This window comes from Gekko japonicus, unplaced genomic scaffold (genome assembly GCF_001447785.1).
Source record: "Gekko japonicus isolate JY-2015 unplaced genomic scaffold, Gekko_japonicus_V1.1 scaffold181, whole genome shotgun sequence".
In the NCBI taxonomy this organism is placed as follows: Eukaryota; Metazoa; Chordata; class Lepidosauria; order Squamata; family Gekkonidae; genus Gekko; species Gekko japonicus.
In genome coordinates, this window is record NW_015171507.1 from 561,800 (window position 1) to 580,132 (window position 18,333).

At 51.5% G+C, this 18,333-nt stretch overlaps 1 protein-coding gene across 1 annotated transcript in view; it reads left to right on the plus strand.

The window, feature by feature from the left end:
• The window catches only part of DNAH10 (dynein, axonemal, heavy chain 10), a 126,273-nt gene that overhangs the window by 98,783 nt on the left and 9,157 nt on the right, over positions 1-18,333 (plus strand). Inside the window, exons 61-71 of the mRNA XM_015419293.1 lie at positions 1,313-1,534; positions 4,355-4,502; positions 5,182-5,461; positions 7,119-7,348; positions 8,790-9,063; positions 10,909-11,013; positions 11,765-11,919; positions 13,527-13,681; positions 13,776-13,959; positions 14,956-15,156; positions 17,886-18,095. Coding sequence (XP_015274779.1) covers positions 1,313-1,534; positions 4,355-4,502; positions 5,182-5,461; positions 7,119-7,348; positions 8,790-9,063; positions 10,909-11,013; positions 11,765-11,919; positions 13,527-13,681; positions 13,776-13,959; positions 14,956-15,156; positions 17,886-18,095 — 2,164 coding nt within the window. The remainder of the gene's footprint in view (positions 1-1,312; positions 1,535-4,354; positions 4,503-5,181; positions 5,462-7,118; positions 7,349-8,789; positions 9,064-10,908; positions 11,014-11,764; positions 11,920-13,526; positions 13,682-13,775; positions 13,960-14,955; positions 15,157-17,885; positions 18,096-18,333) is intronic.

Below are 18,333 nucleotides of genomic sequence, written 5' to 3' on the forward strand. Positions count from 1 at the left end.
GGAAGCTAAGCAGGGTCAGTACTTGGAAGGGAGACTGCCAAGGAAGGCATTGCAGAGGGAGGCAACAGCAAACCTCCTCTGCTTCTCACTTGCCTTGGAAGCCCTTTGATGGGGTTGCCATAAGTCAGTTGTGACTTGATGGCACCTACGTATAAGGATCTGGGAGGTACCTACATGTTGGCAATTGGGTGGGAGTCCACCAAGGAAGGTTCTGCGGAGGAAGGCCAGGTCAAAACAACCCCTGCTTCCCATTTGCCTTGGAAGGCTCTTTGCTGGGGTCTCTGTACGCAAGGTTGGCTCTTGGAAGGGAGACCACCAAGGAAGTCTCTGCAGAGGAAGGCCATAGCAAACCACCTCTGCTTCTCGCTTGCCTTGGAAGCCCCTTGCTGGGGATGCTGTAAGCAGGGTTGGTTCTTGGAAGGGAGACCACCAAGGAAGTCTCTGCAGAGGAAGGCCATGGCAAACCACCTCTGCTTCTCGCTTGCCTTGGAAGCCCCTTGCTGGGGATGCTGTAAGCAGGGTTGGTTCTTGGAAGGGAGACCACCAAGGAAGTCTCTGCAGAGGAAGGCCATGGCAAACCACCTCTCCTTTTCACTTGCCTTGGAAGCCCCTTGCTGGGGATGCTGTAAGCAGGGTTGGTTCTTGGAAGGGAGACCACCAAGGAAGACTCTGCAGAGGAAGGCCAGGACAAACCACCTCTGCTTCTCACTTGCCTTGGAAGCCCCTTGCTGTGGTTGCTGTAAGCAGAGATGGTTCTTGGAAGGGAGACCACCAAGGAAGTCTCTGCAGAGGAAGGCCATGGCAAACCACCTCTGCTTCTCACTTGCCTTGGAAGGCCCTTGCTGGCTGCAACTTGATGGCACTTGACACACACACAGAGACATTTTTCTTGTGTTGGGTATGAATGGGCCTGGAGTTTTGGATCCCAGAAAGACAGAGAATTCCCAAACATGGGGAGATATGGGGTGCAGCTCTGAAGTCTTGATTTAAGAGTTTTTGTCAGACAGAAGCCCCCTCGTGAGCCCCCAAATTGTTCTTTAAACCCTCCCAAGTTTTATGCGGTTTTGAACTTAGGTCCAGGAGTCGCCTTTGGGAAAGTAACTGGGGAAAGTGTGCACACCCAGGAGCTGTTTCCCTGTTGGCATTCTCATACCATGTACCCTGTTTTCCAAGCGTCATTGGGGCTTTTTTCTCCCTTCCGTGAGAACTTCACCTTCATAGAACAGCTTGCGCACACTTGAGTGAGGAATCTGATGTCTGCAGTCTCGCTCTCTGCTGGGGAAGTCCCGTTTTCATCCGTTGTTTCGGCCAGGTGGACAAACGATTTGGAGGAACTCAAAAAACGGAGGGTGAAGCTGCTGGGAGACTGCCTGCTGTGTGCCGCCTTCCTGAGCTACGAGGGGGCCTTCACCTGGGAATTCCGCGACGAGATGATCAAGGGGGTGTGGCAGAAGGACGTCCGGATCCGAGACATCCCTCTCAGCCAGCCATTCCGACTAGAAAACCTGTTGACCGATGAGGTCGAAATTAGCAGGTAGGCTGGAGCATTTCCCTCCTGTGCCATGCTCCGTTATTTAGATCATAAGGACATCAGATGAGCCCTGCTGGGTCAGACCAGTAAGGGTCCATCCAGTCCAGCATCCCATCTCGCACAGTGGCCAACTTGTTCCTCTGGACGGCCATCAACAGGGCATAGAGGCCGAGGCATTCCCCTCATAAGAGCATAAGAAGAGCCTTCTGGATCAGACCAGGGGTCCATCTAGTCCAACATCCTGTCTCACACAGTGGCCAACCAGTTCCTCTGGAGGGCCAACCACAAGGCATGGAGGCCAAGGCCTTCCCCTGATGTTGCCTCCTGGCTCTGGGATTCAGGGGCTTAGTGCCTCTGAATGTGGAGGTTCCCCTCAGTCACCATGGCTAGTAGCCATTGACAGACTTATCCTTCATCAATCTATCTAATCCCCTTCAAAAGCTGTTTATTCCCATGGCCATCACTACATCCTCTGGCAGCGAATTCCACATTTTAGTCACTCTCTGTGTAAAGTAGTATTTCCTTTTGTCTGTCCTGAACCTACTGCCCATCAGCTTCATTGGTCCTGTGTGCTTCCATAGTTTACCTTATTCTCATTATTTCTGTGGTGATAACTTTGCCTCCTGTCAGTTCTTTGACTGACCATGAAGGGGTTTTTTTTTTGGCAGGGGGTATATCAAAGAGTTGGGAAAATTATGCCCTGTGGCCAGCATTTGGCCTGCAAGAGCTTTTCATTCATACCTCAAGTAGCATAACAATTTGTTAGGCACATCAGCCCTCTGGCTAGGGAACTGAGACATCTGAAAAACTGTTCGAGAACTCATGAGCCTTTAAGAGCATCAGAGGGCCACCTCTGGATCTTCACACTTTTTTGGGGGGGGGGTTAGGGGTAAGGTGCTTTGCCTGTTTCCAGTACCAGACATCCGCCAGTGCTGGAGACAAGAAGAGCCAGAGTCCAACTGAAGAGAGACCCAGATGTGTCTCTTAGGCAGACGAATTCACCCACCCATAGTGGGCGGGGGTCCAAGAGAGGGCAGGTATGGGCACAGTGCCGGTTTGCACATTCCGTGGCTTTGGCTCTCTCCTGTTCCTGGTTCCAGGCATGCTGCCAGCTGAACCCGAGGGATTCTTAGGTTGGGTCCCTCCACCCGTGCCATGCGGCATGCTGCAGGTCCATGCGCCTGGCTTTGTGCCCACGCCCCAGATGCTCAGCACATCCCTCTCATCTGTGAGAACTGTGATATTCTGATATTTTTGTAATGTTCTAATTTAAATGCTGTGTTTTACGTCTGTATTATTTATGTCTTTATTCTGTACTGTTGTGTTTGTTGTTGGAAGCCGCCCTGAGGCTGCTTTGCGGGGAGGGCGGGGTATACATTTGACTATAAATAAATAAATAAAACTGGAAGCAGTGTTCCCTGTAAGCTGAGTTAGTGTGAGCTACCTCACAGTTTTTTAGCCTCCAGCTCACAGATTTTTGTCTCGGCTCAGGAAGGAGGGCTCCAGAGCAAACTAATTCATGCAGCAGCCAAATCGCCCGCTCACAACTTTGATGCCAGCAGCTCACAAAGTAGAATGTTTGCTCACAAGACTCCACAGCCTAGAGGGAGCATTAACGTAGTGGCTGTTTTCACCTTCGTTAATCTAATCCAGGGGTTCCCGACCCTTTTGAGCCTGCGAGCACCTTTGGGATTCTTCTCCTTTGCTCGCCACAGAACGGCTGCCCATGCGCCAGCTTCTCAAGGGCTGCCACAACCAACCTTCAGTCACACACTGAACATCCTTGTACTTTGGGGGGCAGCAGCTGCCAAAGCCGTGTTTTTAAAAATCTGCAAAGTCAATCCAACCTTCAGTGACCAAAGAGAAGCCTTGCTGGCCAGAGGCCCCACCTGGCCCCACCCGCTTTCTAAGAACATGTGGCGGGCAGTGCTCCCTCTAAGCTGTGGAGTCTCGTGAGCAAAAATTCTACTTTGTGAGCTACTGGCTTTAAAGTTGTGAGCGAGCCATTTGGCTACTGCATAAATCAGTTTGCTCCAGAGCCATCCTTCCTGAGTGGAGACAAAAATGTGTGAGCCGGAGGCTAAAACACTGTGAGCTAGCTCACACTAACTCAGGTTAGAGGGAACACTGGTGGCGGGCCCCAGGAAAGACGTCAGTGGGGGGGGACAGGGGACCGTGGGCACCACATTGGTTTATTCCGGTCCCCCTCCATCCCCTTAAAATACTCCATGTGTGTGGCTTGCCCAGGCCAGCCCGATCTTGTCAGATCTCGGAAGCTAAGCAGGGTCGACCCTGGCATGGGGGACCCCCAAGGAACACCAGGGCTGGAATGCAGAGGCAGGCTGTCAAGCCACTTCTCTGAAACGTCTAAACCCCAGTAGGGGTTGCCATAGGGTTGCCAAGTCTGGGTTGGAAAATACCTGGAGACTTTGGGGGTAGAGCCAGGAGAGGGCGTGGTTTGGGGAGTGGAGGGGCCTCAGCATAGTACAATGCCATAGAGTCCACCCTTCAAAGCAGCCATTTTCTCCAGAGGAGCTGATCTCTTTCGGCTGGGGATCAGCTGTAAAAGCAGGAGATCCCCAGGCCCCACCTGGAGGCTGGCAACCCTAGGTTGCCAGGAGTCGCCATGACTTCCAGGCATGCAAGCACACACACACACACACACACACATACAGAAAATACCCCCACAAAAACACATACACACAAGCTTGTGCTTATTTTTGGATGGATTGCCTACTTCAGGGCTCCAAAGGCCCACAAAGAGGAGAAGGGACCCCACAGCCTCACAGGTCATCCCCCTCTCTTTTGTCACGTACATTCCAGATGGGGGTCTCAGGGCCTGCCTCCCGACGAGCTCTCGGTCCAGAACGGCATCCTCACGACGCGGGCCAGCCGCTTCCCGCTGTGCATCGACCCGCAGCAGCAAGCACTGAACTGGATCAAGAGGAAAGAAGAAAAAAACAACCTCAGGGTGAGGCTCACCTTTTCAGCTGGCTCCTTTTAATGACTCTTTAACGATCGGGTGTCCCGTGTCACTGGAGCCTGTCAGGGGTCCTGGACGCTGGCCAGAATAGTAACGGACTGGCTGCTCAAGGCCCTGGAATAGGGTCTTCCCAGGGAGTTCCAGGGATGTCTGTCTGTCAGTCTGTCTAATTTTTTATCTTGCCCTGCTTTTACAGAGCTCAGGGCCACATACAAGGTTCTCCCCTCCTCCATTTTTCCCCTCTGACAAGTGACCTGTGAGGTGTAGGGTGGAGAGGTGTGAGGTGGCAGGGTGGAGAGTGACTGGCCCGAGGTCATCCGGAGAGCTCCACAGCCGGCTGGGCCTGCGGGCAGCAAGGCCTCTACTTTAAGCTGGGCTGGAAGCCCTCAACCTTTCCTGCCTCAGGACTGTCAGTCAGCTCCAGTCCCCATGGGAATGAGAGCGGCAGGCGCTGGGACCTACTTCAGATGGCCGGGCCTACCTTTGACTCCACTCCCAGAAGCTACAGTGGCTGAGAGCAGTCTCGGGAAAACTGAGAGAACCGATAGGTGTTCTTTTCACTGAGACGCTTATTTAGACCACCCTGAGGGAGAGCTTGGTAGCTGAAGGAGCTGGGCCCAGAAGAACGGCTGTGGTTTTCATCCCCGTGTCTCGTCCTCTCTGCCAGATGGCTTCCTTCAATGACCCCGATTTCCTCAAGCAACTCGAAATGGCCATAAAGTATGGGAACCCTTTCTTATTCCATGACGTGGATGAATATATCGACCCCGTGATCGATAATGTCTTAGAAAAGAATATCAAATGCGCCCAGGGCCGAACGTTCATCGTTCTTGGTGACAAGGAGGTTGACTATGATGCCAATTTCAGGCTGTACCTGAACACCAAACTGGCAAATCCTAGATATTCTCCAGCAGTGTTTGGGAAAGCAATGGTTATTAACTACACAGGTGAGTAAATACACAAGGCTGGCAGATTGCACAGAGGCCATGGTGTTGTTTTGGGTGGTGTTTTTTTTTTAAGCACAGAAACACTGTGTTCAGTTCTACAGCTTCACCAAGCTGTACTGAATTCTCAGGGGTGAACACTTTGAGTACAAAAAGGGCCCTTGGGGAAGGTCTCTAGAAGACTCGTCCCCAAGTTGCCAATTTTTGCACAGGTTTAAGTCTTGTTCATTGTCCCTCTTAGCAGCTGTTATATTTTTCCCCTAAAAAATGGGACTGTTATTGAATACATGATGCAGCTAATCAGGGACCATGTGATGATGTCACAGCATCATATAGCCAACCAGGTTTGGCTACATAATGACATCACCAAGCCAGATCAGAGTGAGAACAGTGGTCCCTGCCCTCACTTTGAACAGGTGAACATTTCCACCCAGTTTTCTGAGCCTTCTTAATTACCTCTAAGACAGGAGCGGTAGGGACTGGTTTGGGAGGGGTGAATTTTTTTTTTTTACAAAACATTCTATCCTCCCCCCCCCCTCCCCCCAGTGTATCACTGTTTCTGGGCTCAGCTTTGAAGAATGGTGAATTTAGGGGTTAGGGTCTTCTGTTTTTTGGTGTGCATCCTCTTGTGGGCTCTTTTTTTAAAAAAAAAATGATGGAACTGTCCTGTTTTTGGGTTGGAAGGTTAGGAATATTCCTGGTTAACAGCAATTATCACAGCTTAAATAGTAGGGGTATTTAAAAGGAGATTTGTAATCGTGATCACTTGTTTGAAGTAATCAGTCAGGAAAAATGTCCTCTTTTTTGCTTTTCAGATCATGGTAGCTCTGAACCACTTTGCCCAAACTAATGACTATAGGTCCTGCATATCTCTTCTGCTCACCGTGGTGCTTTGCCCTGGCTCAAGGGGTATCTCTTTATACTGGGGAAAAGCACAGAACAGGTCTGTGGGATCCAGCCCAAAATCTAGAAGCAGATGGTCACTGAAGGAATAAACGATGCTAGATGCTCTTTATTCCAGAAGTGTTTTAATGCTAAAATTGTAAAAAAATATTGCTGTTTGAGAACCAACCTGTGTCGGCCAATGGCCTTTGAGTTTTGTAGACTGTCACAGAAAGTAGCTAATACCTGGTCTCTGGTTGCTTCATCTCGGTCTGTAGGAACAATGTGGTCCCTTCTGTGAAGCAGGTGTGGGGTTTGCTGAATTTGCACTGAGCTTCTCCATTGGGGGGGGGAGCACGTCCTCAATGAGGCAGGCTTCCATTGGCTCATGCAGGCATGGCTTGAAATTCAGATTGAGCTGTCAAGTGTTCCCTCTAAGCCGTGCGCATGAGCGGCCGCTCATTAACACAGGAAGCCCCGCTCAGCAGCAGTCTGGAGCCACGCAGGGTCTTGGCACTGCCCATTGCCTGTTTTAAGATTACAGCAGTTGTATTCTGCTCAGGATGGGAACTGCTCCACTCAGTACGGGGGGGGGGGGGAATTGGGGGGAAATTGGGGGCTGACGTCCGTCCCCTGCCTTAGGAGTATCGTTCTCCTAGTTGTCTTCCCCACCTGCTCTTCTTGGGAAGATAGAAGTGTGATATCATAGTTGCAAGGAGGCATTATTGGAGATCTGACCTCCTGCTAAGTGTCCTATCGTTAAATCACTCCTCCCCAGTTACTCTGAAAGGTCTAGAAGACCAGCTGCTCAGTGTCATTGTGGGGTCTGAAAGACGTGAACTAGAAGAGCAGAGAGAGCATCTCATCCAGGAGACGTTTGAAAACAAGAACTTGCTGAAGGATCTGGAAGACTCCCTCCTCCGCGAACTGGCAACTTCCACCGGGAACATGCTGGACAACGTCGACCTGGTGCACACCCTGGAGGAGACAAAGGCCAAAGCGAACGAGGTACAAGCAACCTGCCTGGTCCCTGAAACCTTCCTATCATCCGCCTGCCTGCCTTCCTTCCTTCCCCAGGGACCCCTTTCAATATGATTTCCCTGAATTAAATTTTTCCCCTATTTAATGGAAAAATTAAGGAGCAGATCTGCCACATACACCGAGGGAAGAGTCTTCCTCTCCCTCACATGGTGGCTGTCCCACTGACGTGGAGTCTGTGGCTAAGTGGCGGAGCAGCTCTTTGTATACAGACGAGTATGTGAAGCTGCCGTATACTGAGCCCAACCATTTGTCAATCACAGTCAGTCTACAGAGCCAGTTTGGTGGAGTGGTTAGGGGCGTGGACTCTAATCTGGGAGAACCGGGTTTGATTCCCCCACTCCTCCATGTGCAGCTGCTAGTGTGACCTTGGGTCAGTCACAAGTTCTCTCAGAGCTATTCTCTCAAGAGCAGTTTGCAAGAGAGCTCTCTCAGCCCCACCTACCCCACATCAGGGAGTCTTTTGTGGGGAAGGGAAAGGAGACTGTAAGCCGCTCTGGGTCTCCGAGTGAAGCTCTCCAGGGTCATCCTCCTCCTCCACTACCACCACCACCACCACTGCTACTTTTTCTTCTTCTTCTATTGTCTGCTCAGACTGGCAGGGGCTCTCCAGGGTCCTGGGCAGAGGTCTTTCATGTCACCTCCTGCCAGACCCTTTGTGTGGGAATGATAAGGACTGAACCCAGGACCTTCTGCATGTCAAACAGACGCTCTGCCACTGAGCGAGGGCCTCTCGAGAGCCCCCCTGGCATCTGTGGTTGAGAGGATCTCAGAGGGCAGGGCTGAGAAGGTCCTTGGAGAGCGACTGCCAGTCAGAGTGGACAGGAATGGTCTACAAGGACCACTGGAGCAGCCTGTTGTACGGCATGTTCACCTCAGCCAGAGGTGTGGCGGATTCTTGTACGGCCTTTGGGGAATTTAACACGTTTCATTTCCCCCCTATATGGAAATAGGGACCCCTGCAGGAAAACATGGTTTTGTGTTTAACTCTTTACACGCTATTTGCTGTATTTATAGTCTGGGCATTGTTTTTGAACAGCAAAACTCCAAGCAAACTAGCAAAAGAAACAGTTGACATACCAGTGGGTCAGAGCAGGCCAGTGGACCAAGCCTCTCCATCTCCTCCTCCATTTTCTGTAGCCCATCGATGGAGGTGGCCACTAAGGCTCTCCGATGGAGGAGACGGCTCCCCTTTCCCCAGAAGAGAGGCTGGCTGTGGGCGGGGGGGGGGGGGGGGGGGGGGGCTTGAGAGGCACTTGGGCTACACCCTGCAAGTTTTTCTCCTCGTCACAAGTACACGAGCGAATGTGTTGTGTTTCCACCCAGCTCAAATGTCGTTTCACTGCTGCCGTTGTGACTGCCGCAGTTTCTGCGCCTGGTTGAATCGATTCCCCCTCTCCCTCGCAACCAGGTATCAGACAAGCTCAAGCTGGCCGAGAAAACAGCAGCAGACATCGACAAGCTGCGAGACGGCTACCGCCCCGCCGCCAAGAGAGGGGCCATTCTGTTCTTCGTGCTGTCCGAGATGGCCCTCGTCAACACCATGTATCAGTACTCCCTGATCGCCTTCTTGGATGTCTTTGGCCTCTCTCTTCGGAAGTCGATCCCCGACACCATTCTCGCCAAAAGGCTGCGGAACATCATGGACACGCTGACATTCAACATCTATAACTACGGCTGCACAGGTTTGTCTGACCAAAAGCTCCTGACACAGAAACAGGTGGACGCGTCTTCTGTCTCAGGCACAACAAGATTAGAGAATCCATCTGTAGGAGAGGAGGGCCGAAGACGAGAGTCTGGACTTTTGTGGTGGGCAGGAAACCGAGTCCAGAGCTTGAGAAACTGTAGACCAAGTAACTGGTCGGTATAGGTCTTGTTTCTGGCCCATCAGGACACATCTTAAGGAGGGTAAGTGGGAATGGTTGCCATGGCGTGCCTCTTGAAGACAGCCCCTCAGTCTACAGCTGCAGAACATACTGGGCAGTATCCTGGTCCAGAGTTGTGGATGTCCTGCCTTTTAGCACCAGGCAGTCTTTTCTATATCAGTTTCTTTGCTAAAGAACTCGTTGCATCTGTCGTGGGTCCCCTGTGTTTTGCAAGGGATTCTGGGGCATGACCTAGGGTATGTGATGGGCCTTACTACATCACTCTGCGTTCATTGTTATTTATTTGGACATTTATACCCCATGTCAGGGGAGGGAGGGGGGCATGGTATAGCTCAGTGTTATCAGATCTGAGAAGCTAAGCCGCAGCCGATACTTGGAAGGGAGACCACCAAGGAAGGCTGCAGAGGAAGACAAGGGCAAACCACCTCTGCTTCTGTCTTGCCATGGGGTCGCCACAACTCAGCTACAACTTGACAGCACTTTGTGTGTGTGACGTGCCATCAAGTCGCTTTCGACTTACGGCAACCCTATGAATCGATGTCCTCCAGAACGTTCTGTTGTCAACAGCCTTGCTCAGGTCTTGCAAATGGAAGGGCCGTGGCTTCCTGGACTGAGTCAATCCATCTCACGTTGGGTCCAATGCTCCCTCTAAGCTGTGGAGTCTTGTGAGCAAAAATTCTACTTTGTGAGCTACCGGCATTAAAGTTGTGAGCATGCGATTTGGCTTCTGGAGCCATCCTCCCTGAGCTAAGACAAAAATGCGTGAGCCGGAGGCTAAAAAGCTGTGAGCTAGCTCACACTCACTCAGCTTAGAGGGAACACTGGCTGGGTCTTCCTCTCTTCCTGCTGCCCTCAACTTTTCCGAGCATTACCGTCTTTCCCAGTGACTCTTGTCTTCTCATAAGGTGACCAAAGTACGATAGCCTCAGTTTAGTCATTTTAGCTTCTAGGGAGAGTTCAGGCTTGATTTGATGTAGAAGACGGCGCTTTAAACAAACACACACCACATCTGCCAATGGTGGCTTGCAAAATAAATGCAAAAATACATTTTAAACAAACAAACGTCTGACGAAGTGCGCATGCACACAAAAGCTCACACCTTGAATGAAACTTTGTTGGTCTTAAAGGTGCCATTGGACTCAGACTTTGTTCTATTGCTTCAGACCAACACGGCTACCCTTCTTCGACACAGACTATGTTGCTCCCTGGACTGTGATGCTCTAACATCCTGGGCTGTTGCTGGTTTCCTTCAGAGCCAAGGGTCAGGAGCCCTAGAGCTTTCACCAGAGGCCTGCCCCTCTGCCCACAACAGGCTTAAATACCTGAGCTGGCAAAGATGTTCCCAGCTTCCTCCCCTTCTGCCTCCAAGAGTGGAACCCTCCACTATACTAAGGTGCTGGGGAAAGCTGCCTCTCAGAGAAGCTGGCCTGCCTTTGCTGATTTTGTCAATGAGGACTCCCCGGTCACCTCCTCAGGAGCCTCAGGGTTCCCCCAGCCGGTGCCTTACATGCTAGGATCTCAATGCCTGTCTTTGACCATCTGCTGTGTGATTGAGGTTTGGGATCAGAACCTGAGAATTGGCTCAGGCCTTTATTACAGACATATTATATCTAGAAACTGAGAGTGTTGTGGTTTTATTCACAGGCTTGTTTGAGAAACACAAGTTACTGTTCTCCTTCAACATGACCATCAAGATCGAACAGGCCGATCACAAAGTCCCTCAGGATGAACTGGACTTCTTTTTGAAAGGTAGCTTGATACTGTTAAGAACTCAAAACTAGACATGGTCGTGTTGCCCGGGTACAAAAAGTACTGGCTCGCAGTGCAATTTAGACCATAAGAACATCAGAAGAGCCTGCTGTATCAGGCCAAAAGTCCATCTAGTCCAGCATCCTGTCTCACACAGTAGTCAACCAATTCCTCTGGATGACCAACCACAGGGCAGAGAGGCCGAGGCCTTCCCCTGATGTTGCCGACTGGCTCTGGGATTCAGAGGTTTAGTGCCTCTGAATGTGGAGGTTTCCCTCCGTCACCATTGCTAGTAGCCATTGACAGACTTATCCTCCAGGAATCTATCTAATCCCCTTTTAAAGCTTTTAAAGCTATTTATTCCTGTGACCATCAGTACATCCTCTGGCAGCCAATTCCACATTTGAATCACTCTGTGTAAAGTAGTATTTCATTTTGTCTGTCCTGAACCTACTGCCCACCAGTTTCATTGGATACCCTTGAGTTTTAGTATTTTGAGAGAGGGAGAAAATATTCTCTTTGTCAATGCTTAATTTTACAAACCTCTATCATGCTCCCCTTAGTCATCTCTTTTCTAAAGTTAAAAGTCCCAGATCCTTTGTCCTTTTCTTGTATGACGGCTGGAAAGTGAACAGTTCCATTCTTTAGCAGATTAATAACAGATATTTACTGCCCTAATTTGGGAATGTATGTAAATCCCCCCCCCCCAAATCAACTGTGGCACTCACTCAATTTTCCACCCCGTTCCTAGGCAATCTTTCTCTGGAGAAGAGTGCCCGAAAGAAGCCGTGTGCGTGGCTTTCCGATCAAGGCTGGGAAGACATAATCCGTGCCGCAGAATTGTTTCCTGAACAGTTTGGGTCTCTTCCGGATGATGTGGAGGATAATCCAGATGAGTGGAAAGCTGTGAGCAAGATTCTGCATCCTGACGGTTCCATCTGGAATGTTCCCCTTGGCAGGTTGCTGCCTTTCCCGTGGTAAAGTACAGAGACCAGTGGCCTGACTTCTGGTGGCATCTCCTACAGATATATGGAACCCTTATTATCATTCATAGGGAGATGCAAGCTCCAATGAGAGAACAGGCCGTTAGTCCCGGTACTTTATTTTTGGACTGTCTTCCCACCAGTGGAGTGTGTGTGTGATGTCCCGTCAAGTCACTTCCGACTCATGGCAACCCCGTGAACTAACCTTCTCCAGAACCTCGTGAGCAGCCTCGCTCAGGTCTTGCAGACGGAGGGCCTTTGTGGCTTCCTTGATTAAGTCAGCCTATGTCATGTCGGGGCTCTTCCTGTTGCCTTCAACTTTTCCTAGCACAATTGTCTTTTCCAGTGATTCTTGTCTTCTCATTATGTGAGCAAAGTATGATAGCCTCACTGTTACATTGTGGGTTCCATGGATGAACAGACCACAAGACAAGTGATCAGCTCTACTTTGGCCCCGTTGACACAGAGAATTTGCCTCGGGAGAGCCACGAGAGGATGGCGGATTTTCCGGCTGCGATCACACCACAACATATGGGAAGTGGCGCACACCCGTGGCATGCCGCCGAAAATGCGCTGTAAAAAATACCTCAACGAAGGTGGTAGCAAACGGTTTGCCACGGGCTGCCTCCGGACTCCCTTGGTGTGATCGCGCCAGCGCAGCTTTTCCCTCCTGCCGTCTGCATTGCAGCGCACACGCTGAAGGCCAGAACCGTGGGTTGCCGCCGACATGTCTGATCGCACGGCTACTTGCAGCGTTGCAAATAGCCACGCCTCCCCCCCCCCACGTTTTCCGGCCCCTGTGACCGGGGCCTTTATTAGTGATTTCAGCAAGACAAGACTCCACAGCCACAGCTCTGTTAAATAGCATGCAGTTGCCACACCCAAACACACCCCACTCCCAGTGATAGGCTATTTACATAACATTACTACTAGACTGGTTACTTCCAGAGTCCTGGCAGGCTATTGTTCTTATGCTCCAAGCTCAACCAGTCTCTGGGGCGACAGACCGGAATTGATTCAGTTCCAGCACATAACACCTGCTTTGCTGCAGTGTTTTGGGGAAGATTGCGCCAGAGCCAGGGTGGCACCCATGTGGATGAGAAAGTCTCGATCCTCCCTGTCCTACCCACATCAGATCAGCACCATTTCCCCACTGCACTTCTCCAAAACAGCCATAGTTACCCCCGGCCCCTAGAGGGTTTTTTTTTTTTTTAAGTCAGTTGATAAATTGTTACGCTACAGCAAATCTGCCCATCAGGCTTGTTGAATTCCCACCTGTCTTTTTTTTTTTAAAGTAAGTCTCTTGCCTCCTCTGTTGCTGGAGTGGTGGGGATGGCTGCCATAGGGGAGGGGGAGGGTCGCTGTGGGGCAGCCTGCCACGTGGAAGCCCTGTGGCTGCTGCACTGTGTCGGGAGCCACGCTAGCCCATCCCCCCCCCCCTTTGGTCAATACCCTTGCCACTTCTTTGAGCAGCAGCACCAAGGAAGCGTTCAGCACTGAGGCGTGCTCTCTCTCCCCTTTCCTCCCCAGTGGTACGATATCGATGCCCTGGAACAAGCCCCATTTCCCATGGACTACGGGAACAGCCTCACCAGCTTCCAGAAGCTGCTGCTCTTGCGTTGCTTCCGGGTGGACCGTGTCTACCGTGCGGTGACGGACTACGTCACACTCACGATGGGGGTGAAGTAAGTGGTTCCCCTTTTGTTTTGTTCCCCGTAGAAAACGGGAGCCCCGTTACATGCTTCGGTACAACCTCCCTTTTCCTCCTCTGCTCCCCAGATACGTCCAGCCCCCGGTGATCAGCTTTGAAGCTATCTTTGAGCAGAGCACCCCGAATTCACCCATTGTTTTTATCCTGAGTCCCGGCTCCGACCCTGCCAGTGACCTGATGAAACTAGCGGAGCGGACGGGCTTTGGCGGGAATCGGCTCAAGTTCCTGGCCATGGGCCAAGGGCAGGAGAAGGTGAGCTTGGCCTGGAAAGTTCGGGCTTGCGGGGACCCCTCCGCCTTGGTGTATTTCTAGACACAAGGGCCCTACGAGGCTCTCGTGGCCGGTCGGGCCCAACAGTCACTGCCTTCCGTCTGCTCCTGGCTGCAGGACTTTGTGTGCTGCTGGTTCAGTACATAAGCCGGAAAGGGTGGAAAGGGTGATAACAACTTGCTGGTGATCCCCGGCCCCGGGGAGGTCCGGCTGTCCTCGACTAGGGCCAGGGCCTTCTCAGTTCTGGCCCCGACCTGGCGGAACTCTGCCAAATAACATCACAGCCCTGCAGGACCTGATGCAATTCCGCAGGGCCTGTAAGGCAGAGACGTTCCACCAGGCTTTTAGTTGAGGGCAGCGACAGGAGGTTGAGAAAGGCACCCTTTTCTCTCTTTTGTTCCTCTATGGGCCCCACATACCCTGCCCTGCCATGCAGGATAGCGGTGTGGCCAGCAATGGAGGACTGTTCATTGCCATCCTGATTGGTTCTAATGTCATGTTTATTGTTTGTGATTTTAGTTATATATCAACTGTCTTTTTAACTGTTTATAGTATTTTAAATCGCCCAGAGCCTGCCCTGCAGGGTGGGTGATTCATAAGATTAATAAAATAAATAAATAAATAATAAAGCAAATGTATCATGCTGGGAAAATGTTCGGCACCACATCCTTCCACATGGACTGCGCCACTGGCACACAGAGAGTGGGGATTAACAATGTGGCAGTGTAGACTTCCAGCGTCCATCTTTGTGTGCTCACCCAGTGTGCTGCAGAAAGCCCTGTATACTTTACATATACCTCAAATGAGGAAATGGACTGCTGTCCTCTTGCTGACATTTCCAAGATTCAAAATGTCAGTAATTAAACAAAGGTGGCTCTCTTGTTCTGTGGGTGTTCTCCACCCCTTTACATGAGTGTTCTGGATTCCTTGCCGATGCCACCACGAAACTTACGCGTTGCTTTTTTAACATCACTCCAGGTGGCGCTGCAGTTGCTGGAGAACGCCGTGGCGCGTGGGCAGTGGCTGATGCTACAGAACTGTCACCTTTTGGTGAAGTGGCTGATCGATCTGGAGAAGGCCCTCGAGAAGATAGTCAAGCCACACCCGGATCTCCGCTTGTGGTTGACCACGGACCCTACCAAGGGGTTTCCGATTGGGATACTCCAGAAATCTCTAAAGGTGCAGTGATATGAGGAATACCTGGAATGGGGCTGGCGGGACATAATTCACATGGGGCTTTTTGGTCTTGACAAGGGGCGGCCTGAGTGCATCTGTCAGCGTCTGGGTCCACTCCGCCTGCCACGCCCCGAGCCATGTCCGTGTCTGCCAGACTGCGTGACCTCTTCAGGCCTCAGAAAGGGTGGAGCTTGTGGGGAGGGGGTTAAAGCACCTCTTGCCTATTATTAGGGACTGTCCTCTGGCACTCTCTCTGCTCCAGTCCCTACTTCAGCTCCGCTCTCCTCCCCAGCCGTCCTTGGAGAGACCTTTTTATTCTTCCCCTGGGCTCCACCCTCCCACCACCAGCCCCGCCCATTGTCAGCTGTTACTGGGCCGATCTGCGTCAGCTGGGATCGGGCCTCCCGCAGTCTCGCTCTCCTGCCCGTTCCTGCCGTTGTGTAGGTCATCTCCGCCGCGGCTCTGAAGCGAGCCGACGCTGGTTCCCGCAGTCCTGTCGGGGGTCGGCCACTTCTGGGCAGGGCTGGGGTCAGACGACTCTGGCGGTCGCCACCTCCGTGCGTCGGCTCCAGCTTTGCCTGCTTCCCACTCAGGGAGCCTTTCTTGGGTCTCCCCTTCTTCGTCTGGGAACTCTAGGGTGGGAGCGTGTCTCTGGGCTGCGGTAAGTGCTGGGCTGTAGCCGTCGGCTTTGTCCGTGGTGGGGCTCTTCCAGGGGTCCTGGGGTCGGTCCCTCGCCAATCCTGGAGTCCCGTGCATCTGTGGGCAATGGAAGCCTGACCCCATCGGCTCCAGGGTCAACGGAGCCGGACAGCATTCATAGGTATTCAAAAGAGTCAGAAGTGACAAACCCAAATTTTTAGCTGTGTATCCACACACAAATGTGTTTTTGCATGGTTTTCTGAGTTGAGGGCGGTGGAGCTCAGTGACCAAACAGAATGAAATGCGCTCATTCGTGTGCTGTTTCCTCCAAGTATGAAAACCTTAAGCCCGTATCTCTGCCGAGCTGGGCCTCTGTGTCAGTGGGGCAGACAGTCAGAAAGGATGACAACATCCAGCTGGCCCCTGTCTGAGGCTTTCATCACGACCCAGCCGATCTGATTATTTTTAAATCGCAGACCAGAGAAGCTGCGATAATGATCTTTCAACAATAACTTGGCTTCTCCTTCCGTAAATCCCTCCTGTGAATTTAATCACACTGTCGGCCAGATGTCGAAGCAACAGAGCAACACCACTGACTGCCTGCCACGAGGCCACCCTTTCCCATCCCAGTGGGGTCCTGCAGACGGCTTGCTTCCAAGGAGCTCTGGCAAAGCCAGTGGGACTTCCGCAGAGAAATGTATGCTTTGCAGGCAGAAAGGCCCAAATACTCAACCCCCTAATTCCTCAACCAAAGGGACTTGGAAAGACCGCTGCCTGAGTGAGACCTTGGAGAATTAGAGTAGACACCCCTGTGCTCAATGGACTGGCTCCATTGGGTTGTTGTGATTCTTTGGGATGCTGTGAATATCATCCCATGGCAAGCAGGAGCAGGAGAGGTGGAGAACTGCAAGAAAACAAAAACTATAGTCAGACCAACGCAACTGTCCACCTGGATCAAAAACGGCAGTCAGTATTCGATCAAGATGGGTAGCCATGCCAGTCTGTAGCAGTAGAAAAGAGCAAGAGTCCAGGAGCACCTTAAAGACTAACAAAATTTGTGGCCGGGGATGTGCTTTCATGAGCCACACGAAAGCCTCAAATTTTGTTAGTCTTTAAGGTGCGAAGAAAGTCTAATGAAGGGCTTATATTAAAAACCTAGTTAAAAATTATAATATACAAAAATACAAGTATTTATTAGACATACATAAGGGCCCAATGAAAGCCTTGTAAAAAAGTATAGCCTAAACACAAGGGTCATGTGTATTGGCCTTTGTGTTTAGGCCAGGGGTCATTTCCCGCAGGAGTGGGCAGGAGTGGAGCTCCAGCAGTAAAGAGCCCAGGGGGCGGGCACATGCAATAAGCCCCACCCCCTGCTCCCAGCAGCCCCGGGCCACAAGGAGCAAGAAGCAGCCAGGTAAGTTGCAGAGCCCCCCCCCAGCCCAAAACAGTCCAGTGGCACCTTTAAGACCAAGTTTTATTCTGGCACAAGCTCTCCCTCCTCTCCGAGGGCAGATCGGCACGTCCCCCCCCCCAATAGGTAGCAATCCAAAACAGTCCTGTGGAGCCTGAGCGGTGGGTGTTGCCTTCTGACACATTCCCGGTGATGTCAGGGGGTGGGGCATATGCAAATAAATTATGCTAATGAGTTATGCTAATGAGCTCCTGCACCTCTTTTTCTACTAAATGACCCCTGATTATAAGTCTTAACTAGGTTTTTAATATTGGCCCTCCATTAGACTTTCTTCTCACCCTTGTGGTTCTTGATTCCAGTTTTTGGGTCCGGTTTGTTTCCCCCTCCCTGTGTCTTACAGTCTTTAAGGTGCCACAGGACTCCTGCTCTTTTCTACTGCTACAGTCAGCATTGTGGTGCAAGGGAAAGTGGTCAAGCCAAAGAGGCAGGCAGCGGCTTCATTTTCTTAACGAGCCTCCATTAATACGCTTGGATTTTCATGTATTTTTCTGCAAAATTTTGGCAGGGACTGTGGGGGAAGAGACTGGGGCACAGTGCACAGGCCGAAAGGGAAACGGTAAAATCTTCGTCGTGGTCTCTCCATGCATCACCGAGGTCGTCTTCCTCTTCTCCCCCATGTTAGGTTGTCACCGAGCCCCCCAATGGGCTGAAGCTGAACATGAGGGCCACCTACTTCAAAATTTCCCACGACTCCCTGGACCAGTGCCCCCACCCAGCCTTCAAGTCCCTGGTCTATGTCCTCGCCTTCTTCCACGCCGTGGTTCAGGAGAGGAGGAAGTTTGGGAAGATTGGCTGGAACGTGCCTTACGATTTCAATGAATCTGATTTCCAGGTGAGGGGCTGAACCACTCCCTCCAGGGGCGTCTTGCTCGGGAAGGGGGCGACTCCCAGTCCCGCAGCTCCCAGCTCTGCTTTCTGGTTTCTGGCTTCCATTATAGGTCCCATCCTGTAAAAGTCTGGCTTGTGTCCTGAAGGCTGTTGCTTTTACCGTCCATGACTTAAAACAGTCCACATGTCTGCAAGCACTTCTTGCAAGAGGACCGGCATGGTCCCCCCTCCCCCCAGCGTTT